At 39.1% G+C, this 13,841-nt stretch overlaps 1 protein-coding gene across 1 annotated transcript in view; it reads right to left on the reverse strand.

Moving 5' to 3' along the window:
• Positions 1-2,676: 2,676 nt before the first annotated feature.
• The window catches only part of LOC115186421 (zinc finger protein 883-like), a gene marked incomplete at its 3' end in the record, with an annotated part of 40,228 nt that continues 29,063 nt past the window's right edge, over positions 2,677-13,841 (reverse strand). Inside the window, exon 4 of the mRNA XM_029746056.1 lies at positions 2,677-3,405. Coding sequence (XP_029601916.1) covers positions 2,677-3,405 — 729 coding nt within the window. The remainder of the gene's footprint in view (positions 3,406-13,841) is intronic.

Here is a 13,841-nt window from a genome sequence, read left to right on the forward strand (position 1 = left end):
TCTCACCCCTTTTGGCTGTCTGAAAGTTAATTTCCCCTCAGACACACACATTTGTTCTTTGTTATTATGAAGGTAATTTGTGTCAAATGTACTTTTCCCCCCATCTCTTTACATTGCTGATGCATATTTGGTTGCCTGGCTGCATCCAGACGATGTCAAAGGCCCATCCTGGTAGATCTGAACCTAATGCAGCTTGGAGTGATCGGATGACAGAAGTCACATTTAGGTGCCAGGTGTAACTGAGGCCATAGATGCTCCATATCCATTACTTTGAGTGTTTTACATAATATGACTAAATGTGTTTCTGTGTTACAGGGGCAGTCAAGAAATGGAACAGCAAGGCCACAGAACATGACATAAGCAGAGCTGTTTGATAATTTTGTTTGTTTTTTAATAGTTGAATCCTTTGAAGTATTGTTGATTTAAAAAAAAAAGGGATAATAAATGTACATATCATACATTTTGACAGTGGAAGATATACTGAATTTATACTGTTTTTCATACTAAGATGGACCAAGATACGTGTTGCTTTTGTACATATGTTAATTGGTCAGTCATTGGGTTCATTTGTTTTACAATATGTTCAAATCACAGGAAAAAACAAATATTTAGTACACAACAGAATAATAACAACTGAAAGACTAATGAGCATTCTGATGAAATGCCATTGATTAAAATACTAAGAATTGGATGCAATATCCAACCCAAAATATAAGCATGTTTTAGTCCATAGTTTGTTGCTAAGATCCCCAGCAAATATCCCTAAAATAGAAGAGGGGAACAAACAAAGAGTCACTGACAAGAACCACAACTAAACAGGTGGGGTTTTAGGAGGGGTTCTGAAAGACACTATGGGGGTGTCCACTGAAAGTTGACTAGTAACAACAACTGGGACCTAAAAGACACCCACCATGAGAACCACTAAATCTGGCCAAGAAGAGGGAAACAAAAGAAAAACCCACACCAAACTTAAAGACAGGAAGCAAACCAAAAAGGTGGAGCAACTAAAGGTGTTGACTCTCCACATGTATCAAGACGACTGGAGCACTGGGCCAGACACTCTTAAATAGAACCTGGACCAGCTCAGGTGAAACACCTTCCCACTAACGAGATGGACAAGCCAGCACAGGTGTAACACATACTGACTAACGAGGTGACACCAATCAGTGCGTCCTACGTGCTAACGAGCTAGACGTGCTAACGAGCTAGACGGGCTAACGAGCTATACCTGCTAACGAGCTAGACGTGCTGACGAGCTGTACGTGCTAACGAGCTAGACGTGCTAACGAGCTAGACGTGCTAACGAGCTAGACGTGCTAACGAGCTGTACGTGCTAACGAGCTAGACGTGCTAACGAGCTAGACGGGCTAACGAGCTGTACGTGCTAACGAGCTAGACGGGCTAACGAGCTAGACGGGCTAACGAGCTAGACGGGCTAACGAGCTAGACGGGCTAACGAGCTAGACGGGCTAACGAGCTAGACGTGCTAACGTCAAACCTCAAAATTAAAGATTGAACCACCTTCCCCTTAGGACAACAAATATATTGTATATTTATGACTCAATTTATTATGATTGTTAATAAAACTGATTATAGACGTCCATGTGTATAAGCTGCAAGTACATTGAAATTAAATAGTTTTCAACTAAAACCAAACTTGTATTGTATGTCGGGCATAGTCTTAGTTTCAACGACATTTTGCTAGGTGGGATATCCCCAATGTCACAGTTTTAACGTGTCCTAATGCAGAAACAGTTTGTGATAAATTGAAAACCTAAACGTAAAATGTACTATATCCAAAAACATCTGCCATAATAATCATATTACTTGTATTTTTTTTAAAACAAGCACCTTATAAACTGCACAAGCACCAAAAACGCTGTTGTTTTAGCAATAAATCAATATCGATTAAGGGGGAAATCAGGTTGTACGTGATGTTGAAACTAACACAACTAAAAAAACACATGGAAATGGGAGATATCTTTTATCTCACTGGTTAGAGGACAACCTGCAGGAGACAGTCAGCTACATTTTGGAATGATGCATTTAAATTTAAGGGTCGCTAAACAAAGGAACGCAACACTTATTTGTCATAACTCATCAATATCATGCTAAAATCAATTGTGCCGAGATGAGGTTGCACGTCCTGTTAAAACTAACAGCTCAAAAACCACATGGAATCTGGGAATAATGTGTACATCACTGGTTAGAGGAGAATTTGTAGAAAACAGCTCGCTACATTTTGAAGTGTTGAATTGTGATTCAAGTGGGTCACCAACAAAACTATTTTTGTGTTAGTCACTTTTTGTTAAATCACATAAATAGTAACTCTTCCATTTCAGAGCCTGGATTTTCCCCCTGAGGCTAATATCCATATCATGTTGAAATCAATAGAACAGGGGACAAACGTTTAGGGTTCTACATTGTGACATCATTAATATACTCCTACTACAATGTTAAAACATTCTACATTGTGACATTAATTCATTGATATCATGAAACAACTCCATCAATTCCTTCATGTATTTTCTGATGTTTAATCAGAGAACGTTTTTGACAGTATCTCTTCCCACATTGATTGCAGCTATAAGGTTTCTCTCTTGTGTGTGTTCTTTGGTGTCTGGTCCACATGCTAAAGTAAGTAAAACTCTTCCCACATTGAGCACAGCTATAAGGTTTTTCTCCTGTGTGTATTCTCTGGTGTTGAGTCAGAGTGCTAGATGCAGCAAACCTCTTCCCACATTTACCACAGCTATAAGATTTCTCTCCTATGTGTATTCTCTTGTGTTGAGTCAAGTGGCAAGATCGACCAAAACTCTTCCCACATTGACCACAGCTATAAGGTTTCTCTCCTGTGTGTGTTCTCTGGTGTAGAGTCAGAGTGCTAGATGCAGCAAACCTCTTCCCACATTCACCACAGCTATAAGGTTTATCTCCTGTGTGTATTCTCTGGTGTAGAGTCAGAGCGCTAGATGTAGCAAAACTCATCCCACATTGACCACAGCTATAAGGTTTCTCTCCTGTGTGTGTTCTCTGGTGTAGAGTCAGAGTGCTAGATGCAGCAAACCTCTTCCCACATTGACCACAGCTATAAGGTTTATCTCCTGTGTGTATTCTCTGGTGTAGAGTCAGAGCGCTAGATGTAGCAAACCTCTTCCCACATTGACCACAGCTATAAGATTTCTCTCCTGTGTGTGTTCTCTGGTGTGATACCAGATTGCCAGATTGACCAAAACTTTTCCCACATTGACCACAGGTATAAGGTTTCTCTCCTGTGTGTATTCTCTTGTGTTGAGTCAGATGGCAAGATCGACCAAAACTCTTCCCACATTGACCACAGCTATAAGATTTCTCTCCTGTGTGTGTTCTCTGATTAATTTTAATGCCTGATGAGGAAGTAAATCTCTTCTCACAGTCAGAGCAGCAGTGAGTTCTCTTCCCTGTGGATCTCTGCAGGTGTTTCTTGAGGTGTTCTGATGTGGAGAGACTCTTCTCTGCCTCTTCAGCATCATGTGGTTGTTGAGGCTCCCCAGAGGACCCACGGTAGTCCCGTCTCTCTCCTGTGTGAACAACAAAGTCAGACAGATGATTAAAGGCCCACAACAGCAGAAATCCACTGTTTATTTGAGGTAAAAGGTGATGCCCAGATCATACCCATGAAGTTGTACAACAATTGACATCTGTTAAATTATTTCACAATTAAGACAGTCAACTTAGCAACAATCATATTTTGTCTTGCTTTCACATTAGTAGTAACTAGAAATAAGTTATTAATGTTGTTGAAACTCTAAGCAGTGTGCCAGACGACTTTTGGTCTCCAATATAGGCCCCTTCCTGTGTTTTCTAAAATTGCAGCACGAAGGCAATGCACATGCAATTTGATTGCAAAACCTGATAATGAGGAAACCACTAGTTATGGATGAGTATATCTGCTAATGAGGAAACCACTAGTTATGGATGTAGTATATCTGGTAATGAAGAAACCACTAGTTATGGATGTAGTATATCTGGTAATGAGGAAACCACTAGTTATGGATGTAGTATATCTGCTAATGAGGAAACCCCTAGTTATGGATGTTGTATATCTGCCTGGAGCAAAAAATGGTGAGCGAAGATTTTAGTTATCACAATGTATTCTGAATATTACAGCACAAGATCAGGAGTGCTACTCAAGGAAACTCACATGCCAGTAGGTTACAGTAGGTTGTATCTCTCTTGGTCATGCCAGTAGGTTACAGTAGGTTGTATCCAAGTGGAAACAATTATCAACCCAATGTGGAAAGTGTTGAATTTGGTCAACAACAAAATGAATGGCTTATTTGCTACGTGAGGTTTACTTGATCTAACAGAAGTTTCGTAATGATTAAGTTGTTACGTGGACACGTGACATACCGACAACTTTGATAAAACACTATAGGAGTTGTCTCCAGATCGCTATGCATATTCATGCTAGTAGCTTAGCATCTCTCTCCATTGAATACAGGCGGTTGACGTCAACAACCCTCATAGAATATAAACAATAGATTACAATAATAAGATGTATCCACCAATCCAAAGACAGGATAGGTGGGAGATAGACAACCCACAGTGCAGCTTTGTGGACAACGACTCCCCTTGTTAGGGCGGAGAGACATCTTGTCAGTATATCCATAATCTTTGGTGTAGCCAACCCAACTCTCACATGGCTCTATTGGGGGTCACGGTGTGTAGTAAAACATCACTACATTAAAATCACTACATGCCGTGGCCCCCCAGTCTGCGGTCAGCAGATAGACCCTCCTCAAATATATATGTTAAGTCACTTTTTGGAAACGGAACGGAGAAAACAAGGGGTAGCTTGTTCTCTACGTCGTCTGATTCTAGACATATCAGTCATCATCCCAGGACCCTCCGTTGAAGAGGTATTGACGAGCCAACTCCGAATATCAAAAGTTAAAAACTAATTGAAGGCGGTACTTACTGGTGTTACTCAGATCTCCTGTCTCCTCCTCTTCATCTTTCAATGTGACAGTAATCTCTCCTTCCTTCTTCACTCCAAAAACGGCATCCTCCTCTTTCTCATCTTTTACTGTAACATCCTCCTCCTCTTTCACTCTGAACGCGTCTTCCTCTTGTTTAACTGAAACGTCTTTCTCTTCTTCTTTCACTGTAACAGCCTCACCCTCTACTTCTTGTTTTACTGTAACATCCTCCTCTTCCTTCTCCTCTTTCACGACAATGTTCAGCCCCAGAGCTTCTTTCTCCGTCCAGCAGACCTCCTCTTCTTTAACAGGAGGGGAGTAGTTTAGGGAGCTCATGTTCGGGGATGTTAGCTAGCTAGCTACCATTAGCGACTAGGCTAATGATAACTTAACCAGCCAGCTACTATAGCTGACTAATACAAAATAACGTAATATTAAATTAAATAGGTTAACAAGTAGATACGACAGAAGTGTGTCTAAAACACAGTAGCTAATATAGACCGAAAGCGTCTAAATAGGTTGAATGTTTCGGCTATGTTGGCTAGCAAGCTACCGAGGTGGTTGACGAGCTGTTTATGAAGAACCGTCCACTAGATTATACGTCACGCTGCAGCATCGCCTGAAAGACGCACATCGCCGTCTGCTGACTGGAGGGAAACGCAGTTGAGGATCACATTTTATTTTCAGACAAAGATTATTTTACATGGATTTAATTAAATAATACTATTATATTGAGACATACAAACACCTGAATGTGTTGATTGATTAGTGCCAATAGAAAATGTTTACTACAGCACATTTAAGACAGTTTCATTCAGTCAAACAACGTCTAAATAAGTAGCCAGCTACTGTAGGTAACAATACATCATGTAGATGCATATAATAAACAGACTAGGTCTATACTGCTCCTACATGGTGTTACAATACATCATGTAGATGTATATAATGAACAGACTAGGTCTATACTGCTCCTACATGGTGTAACAATACATCATGTAGATGTATATAATGAACAGACTAGGTCTATACTGCTCCTACATGGTGTAACAATACATCATGTGGGGCTTTAAGGTGATGCTGTTGGTGTGACGTATTATGTAGTGGACGGAACTCTTCTTTCAACAGTAGCAACAGTTATTCAGCCTCCTCGGTAGCTTGCTAGACAAAATAGCCGAACCAATAAAGCTCTTTAGACGCTTTCGTGTATATTAGCCACTGTGTTTTAAACCCACTTCTGTCTTCTAGTTAGTTATTCGATTTAATTTCATATTTACGGTGTTGTTGTTATTGGTCAGCTAGCGGGCTGGTTAAGTTAACATTAGCATGGCTAGCTAACATCCCGACCATGAGTTCATTAAGCTACTCTCCTCCTGCTAAAGAAGAGGTCTGCTGGACGGAGAAAGAGGGTCTGTGGCTGAACGTTGTCGTGAAAGAGGAGGAAGAGGAGGATGTCACAATACAAAAACAAGTAGAGGGTGAGGCTGTTACAGTGAAAGAAGAAGAGAAAGACATTTCAGTGAAAGAAGAAGAGAAGGACGCGTTCAGAATGAAAGAGGAGGAAACTGGATATCTGGGCTCGGTTTCCCAAACGCATCTTAAAACCTCTTACATCTACACGTTCCGCTAGCGGAACGATTGCTCCAATATCCAATGATGGGCGGGGCGCGAAATTCAAACTCCTCTAAATCCGAAAACTTACACTTTTCAAACATATGACTATTTTACAGCTATTTAAAGACAAGGCTCTCCTTTATCTAACCAAACTGTCCGATTTCAAAAAGGCTTTACAGCGAAAGCAAAACATTAGATTATGTCAGCAGAGTACCCAGCCAGAAATAATCACACAGCCATTTTTCAAGCTAGCATATCATGTCACATAAACCCAAACCATTTCTAAATGCAGCACTAACCTTTGATGATCTTCATCAGATGACACTCCTAGGACATTGTGTTATACAATACATGCATGTCTGTTCAATCAAGTTCATATTTATATCAAAAACCAGCTTTTTACATTAGCATGTGACGTTCAGAACTAGCATTCCCACCGAACACTTCCGGTGATTTTACTAAATTACTTACGATAAACGTTCACAAAAAGCATAACAATTATTTTAAGAATTATAGATACAGAACTCCTCTATGCACTCGATATGTCCGATTTTAAAATAGCTTTTCGGATGAAGCACATTTTGCAATAATGTAAGTACATAGCCCGGCGTTACAGGGCTAGCTATTTAGACACCCTGCAAGTTTAGCCTTCACCAAAATCACATTTCCTATAAGAAAAATGTTCTTACCTTGCTTGTTCTTCATCAGAATACACTGCCAGGACTTCTACTTCAATAACAAATGTAGGTTTGGTCCCAAATAATCCATCGTTATATCCAAACAGCGACGTTTTGTTCGTGCTTTCTAGACACTATCCCAACGCTAAATCTCGGCCACGAGCATGACGCAAAATATGACAAAAAATTTCTAAATATTCCATTACCGTACTTCGAAGCATGTCAACCGCTGTTTAAAACCAATATTTATGCAATTTATCTCGTAGAGAAGCGATAATATTCCGACCGGGAATCTGCCTGTCTGTAAACTGAGGAAAAAACCGAAAGCCGGGGGCGGGGCGTGTCACGCGCCTAAGGCTTAGTCCATTGAGTGACCACTCAGCTTTTGCTCTCCTTTGTTTCAGCCAGGGCTTTGAATTACGTCATTCCTGTTTTTCCCGGGCTATGAGACCTCATTGGAGACGTGTGAAGTGTCACGTAAGAGCAGAGATCCTTTGTAAACGATAGAGATAATCAAGAAGGGCAAGAAATGTTCAGACAGGGTACTTCCTGAACAGAAGCATCTCAGGTTTTTGCCTGCCATAGGAGTTCTGTTATACTCACAGACACCATTCAAACAGTTTCAGAAACTTTGGAGTGTTTTCTCTCCAAAGCTATTAATTATATGCATATTCCAGTTTCTGGGCAGGACTAATAATCAGATTAAATCGGGTACGTTTTTTATCCAGCCGTGAAAATACTGCCCCCTAGCCATAAGAGGTTATTAACAGGTTAAACAGCGGTTGACATGGATTGTATAACATAATGTCCTTGGAGTGTCATCTGATGAAGATCATCAAAGGTTAGTGCTGCATTTAGCTGTGGTTTGGGTTTATGTGACATTATATGCTAGCTTGAAAAATGGGTGTCTGATTATTTCTGGCTGGGTACTCTGCTGACATAACCTCTCTGGGCTAGCGTCCCACCTAGCCCAGAGAGGTTAACCTCTTGCGTATATCCTACCACTGGGGGCGCCACAGCGCATTTTGGAAAAAATTCGTTCCCATTTTCAACGGCCTACTAATCAAACTCAGAAGCTAGGACATGCATATACTTATTTTATATGGATAGAAAACACCCTAAAGTTTCTAAAACTGTTTGAATGGTGTCTGTGAGTATAACAGAACTCGTATGGCAGTCAAAACCCCGAGACCGATTGAACCAGGAAGTGGGATTCTGAATTGTGGACTCGAATTCACAGCCTTCCCTGTAATTCACAACGTGAAAAAATTATACTTGAGCACTTTCCAGTGCTTCCACTAGATGTCCCCAGTCTTTACAAAGTGTTTTGAGGCTTCTGCTGTCGATACTCAGTGAAGGAGACGATGTGGCAATTGGTCACAGTAGGAGGGCCATCAGCATTGTGACGTCGGCGGCCGTGTCTGCCCCCACCTTTGGAAACGTTTTGAAACACAATGAAATCGTCCCACTCGAATCTTATTGGCTCTCTTGTTGAAACAGGCCCTGAAGATTAATGTTATACAACGTTTGACATGTTTGAACGAACCTAAATGGGAAAAAAATGCTTTTTGTCGAAATAGCTGTCCCGCGGCCGACGGAGCATTTGAATCAACCTTCAGACGCGCTAACAACAACAAGCTAATGGAACATAAAGGATGAACTTTTTCGAACTAAAATACATTTGTTGTGGACCTGGGATCCCTAGAAGTGCATTCTGATAACGATAATCGAAGGTAAGGGATTGTTGACAATAGTATACAAGACTAGATGTGATATGCGATTGTTCAAAGATGGCGCAGACCTGTATTTACTAGGTACTTTTCTGAGTATCGCATCCCCTTTTATCGCAAAGTGTGATTACCCAGTAAAGTTATTTTTAAATCTGGTATGACAGGTGCGTTCAAGAGATATTCATCTATAAATCTTAGAATGACAATATTACATTTTAAAAATGTTTTCGAATAGTAATTGAGTAAATTGTAGCACTGTTTCACTGGATGCATTTGAGGGAAAATAGTTAGTCAACGTTACGTGCCGATGTAAAATGCTGTTTTTATATATAAATATGAACTTTATCGAACAAAAGAATGCATGCATTGTGTAACATGATGTCCTAGGTGTGTCATCTGATGAAGTTTGTAAAAGGTTAGTGCTGCATTTAGCTGTTTTTTGGTTATTTGTGATGCATGTGGTTGGTCGGAAAATGGCTATGTGGCTACTTTTACGATATACTCCTCTAACATAATCTAATGTTTTGCTTTTCCTGTAAAGCCTTTTTGAAAATCGGACAACGTGGGTCGATTCAGGAGAGGTGTATCAATAAAACGATATGAGACAGTCCTATATTTGAAAAAATAATAATATTAAATTTCGTTATGCTAATGTCATAGGAGTTTTTTGCTGGATGTCCGTCCCGCTCACGGGATGGGACCGCACAGGGGTTAATACAGTGAGTGAATTTGTCAAAATACTTATGACTTCTTCAAATGGGGGGACAAGATACATAAAGTGCTGTCACGTCCTGACCAGTAAAGGGGTTATTTGTTATTGTAGTTTGGTCAGGACGTGGCAGAGGAGTGTTTGTTTTATGTGGTTCGGGATGTGTTGATATATGTGTTTATGTAGAGGGATGTTTGTTTAGAGTATTCCGGGGTTTTGGTTATGTTCTATGTTTTGTATTTCTATGCTCTATCTATGTTGTATATTTCTTTGTGTTGGCCTGGTATGGCTCTCAATCAGGAACAGCTGTACATTGTTGTGGTTGCATAGCTGTGTGGTTTAGCCTGCAATCCTGTTTGTTCGATCGTTTTCTTTTGTTTGTGTTCAATAAAAGTCATTATGAACATCAACCCGCTGCGCCTTGGTCCACTACGTACGACGACCGTTACAAGTGCTTTCATTTCTAAATGGTGAAACAGATATGTATTAAATTATCCTCAAATAAAAGGTGACATTATATACTGTCACCTCATATGAAACATTTGATCTCAAATCCAAAATGTTGGAGTATAGAGCTACATTTAAAATGTTAGCTTCACTGTCAAAATAGATATGGTGTGGACTGTATACTCAATACAATCTAAATCTGATACCTTACTGTCTGTCTTTTGACTGATACTGCTTTTTAAACTGGTCTGGTCAGTCTACTCAAATATTTGTAATATGCATTTTTCTATCTACAAGCAATACTTTGATAATGTGTCATTTCTAATAATGATACATTCATTTATGAAAAGATATTGAAGGTTTCAGGACACTAATGAATCTGAACATTTTGTAAAAATATACTGCCACTATTTTCACCATCAGAGAATAGCAGTGTGATTTTGATATGATTTGATTCTTTGTCAGGCTGTCAAGCTGTGGAGTCACAGAGGAAGACTGTGCTTCTCTGGTCTCAGCTCTGGAGTCAAACCCCTCACACCTGAGAGAGCTGGACCTGAGTAACAATGACCTGAAGGATTCAGGAGTGGAGCTGCTCTCTGCTGGACTGGGGAATCCCCACTGTAAACTGGAGACTCTGAGGTCAGTATTCCTGTAGTTGGTCAACAAGTGATAAATGTTCACCAGATCCACATGTGTTTACCAGGCACATAGTCCACACCATATGTGTTTGGACAGTGAAGCTTACAGTTTTAAATGTGGTGCTATGCTCCAGCATTTTGGATTTGAGATAGAATGTTTCATATTAGGTGACAGTACAGAATGTCACCTTTAATTTGAGGGTATTTTCATACATAGCTGTGTTACTGTTAAGAAAGGAAAGCACTTTATGTATTTAGTTCTCCCATTTGAAAAAGTTTTAAATATTCAGACAAATTCACTTATATTGTATTAAAGTAGTCATAAGTTTAGTATGTGGTCCCATGTTCCATGCCTGCAGTGATTACATCAAGCTTGTGATTCTACAAACTTGTTGAATTCATTTGCAGTTTGTCTTGGTTGTGTTTTAGATGATGTTTTTCCTAATAGAAACTGATTGGTGAATAATGTCCTGTCATTTTGGAGTCACTTCATTTGTATTGTCAGTAAGAATAGAAGATGTTTCTGAACACTTCTACATTCATGTGGATGCTACCATGATTATGAATAATCATGAATAAATCGTGAATGATGATGAATGAGAAATTTACAGAGGCACAAAGATCAGACCCCCTCTGTTATTGGTGTTATTCTGTATACTTCTGGCCCTTCTTTGGACACTGTGTTAACTAACCTCCAGACGAGCTTCAATGCCATACAACTCTCCTTCCGTGGCCTCCAACTGCTCTTAAATCAGGAAACTAAGAGTTGGTTTGAACAGATCTGAATCAGGAAACTAAGAGTTGGTTTGAACAGATCTGAATCAGGAAACTAAGAGTTGGTTTGGACAGATCTGAATCAGGAAACTAAGAGTTGGTTTGAACAGATCTGAATCAGGAAACTAAGAGTTGGTTTGAACAGATCTGAATCAGGAAACTAAGAGTTGGTTTGATCAGATCTGAATCAGGAAACTAAGACTTGGTTTGGACAGATCTGAATCAGGAAACTAAGAGTTGGTTTGAACAGATCTGAATCATGAAACGAAGAGTTGGTTTGAACAGATCTGAATCAGGAAACTAAGAGTTGGTTTGAACAGATCTGAATCAGGAAACTAAGAGTTGGTTTGATCAGATCTGAATCAGGAAACTAAGAGTTGGTTTGGACAGATCTGAATCAGGAAACTAAGAGTTGGTTTGAACAGATCTGAATCAGGAAACTAAGAGTTGGTTTGAACAGATCTGAATCAGGAAACTAAGAGTTGGTTTGAACAGATCTGAATCAGGAAACTAAGAGTTGGTTTGGACAGATCTGAATCAGGAAACTAAGAGTTGGTTTGAACAGATCTGAATCAGGAAACTAAGAGTTGGTTTGAGGGACCCCACTGTATACTTCAAAGTTAGAGATATGTTGAAACTGGATCCATCATAATGATTCTACATGTTATAGTATGAAGCTGGATCCATCATAATGATTCTACATGTTATAGTATGAACCTGGATCCATCATAATGATTCTACATGTTATAGTATGAACCTGGATCCATCATAATGATTCTACATGTTATAGTATGAACCTGGATCCATCATAATGATTCTACATGTTATAGTATGAACCTGGATCCATCATAATGATTCTACATGTTATAGTATGAACCTGGATCCATCATAATGATTCTACATGTTATAGTATGAACCTGGATCCATCGTAATGATTCTACATGTTATAGCATGAACCTGGATCCATCATAATGATTCTACATGTTATAGTATGAACCTGGATCCATCATAATGATTCTACATGTTATAGTATGAACCTGGATCCATCATAATGATTCTACATGTTATAGTATGAACCTGGATCCATCATAATGATTCTACATGTTATAGTATGAACCTGGATCCATCATAATGATTCTACATGTTATAGTATGCCATGGCCTTTACTGGCCAAAGGTTAAACTGCTGTTATGTTTATGATATACTATGGTGTTGTGTCACTAGACTTTGACCAGATATTATTGCATCCAAAGATCAACTGTACCTAGAACATAGATACAGAGCCACTTGTTATCAGGAAGCTGCTCTCTCAGAACAACGGAAAATATCTCAATGACTTGACACGTTCTGGTTGTGAATTCAGGCTACAAGGTAAGAATCTTCCCAGGGATTATTGTAAAGTGTGTAGAGAAATTAAATGTATGGTGTTATTTTAGTATAGTGACTGACAGTAAAACACTCAGATCTAACAGTCCATTTCACCTGGGACAGTTATGTGACAGTTCAATCATACAAGATGGTGCTAACTGGGCGTAGGCAAGTCACATTCAATAACATATTGTTCATATATCGTATTATACGATTCATATATCGTAATTATTTTACCATTTGTAAAAATGTTAATGTATCATAGTTCTAAATCCTCTTTCAGAATATCAGAACATTTGTTGTTTTCTAAACTACAATGATCTCCTGCTTCCTGTGTAATTTGGTTTGAAACCACTGAACATACTTTTCTTAACATTGATATTATGAACTGAATTCAGTAACAGCATAATAATATCATACCTGTTGAACAAAGAAACACACTAGAATGAGAGAAATTATTAAAAGAGAAAGTTAGACATTATTATTATTATTATTAGTTCCACTACATGGAGAAAAGGTGAAAAATATCAGTCACGACTACATGTTCATGTGATGCATTAAATCACCTGACTGTTGGGATGTATCTGTTAGTAAATGTTTTATTTCTAAGAGATAATGAATAAAATACAACAATTGACATTCAATAATTAGTTGTTACTGTGTTAACCACAACCAACATGCTGGATCTCTGTTTAGATGTCACTGTGTTAACCACAACCAACATGCTGGATCTCTGTTTAGTTGTCACTGTGTTAACCACAACCAACATGCTGGATCTCTGTTTAGATGTCACTGTGTTAACCACAACCAACATGTTGGATCTCTGTTTAGTTGTCACTGTGTTAACCACAACCAACATGTTGGATCTCTGTTTAGTTGTCACTGTGTTAACCACAACCAACATGCTGGATCTCTGTTTAGTTGTC

This window comes from Salmo trutta, unplaced genomic scaffold (genome assembly GCF_901001165.1).
Source record: "Salmo trutta unplaced genomic scaffold, fSalTru1.1, whole genome shotgun sequence".
NCBI lineage: Eukaryota > Metazoa > Chordata > Actinopteri > Salmoniformes > Salmonidae > Salmo > Salmo trutta.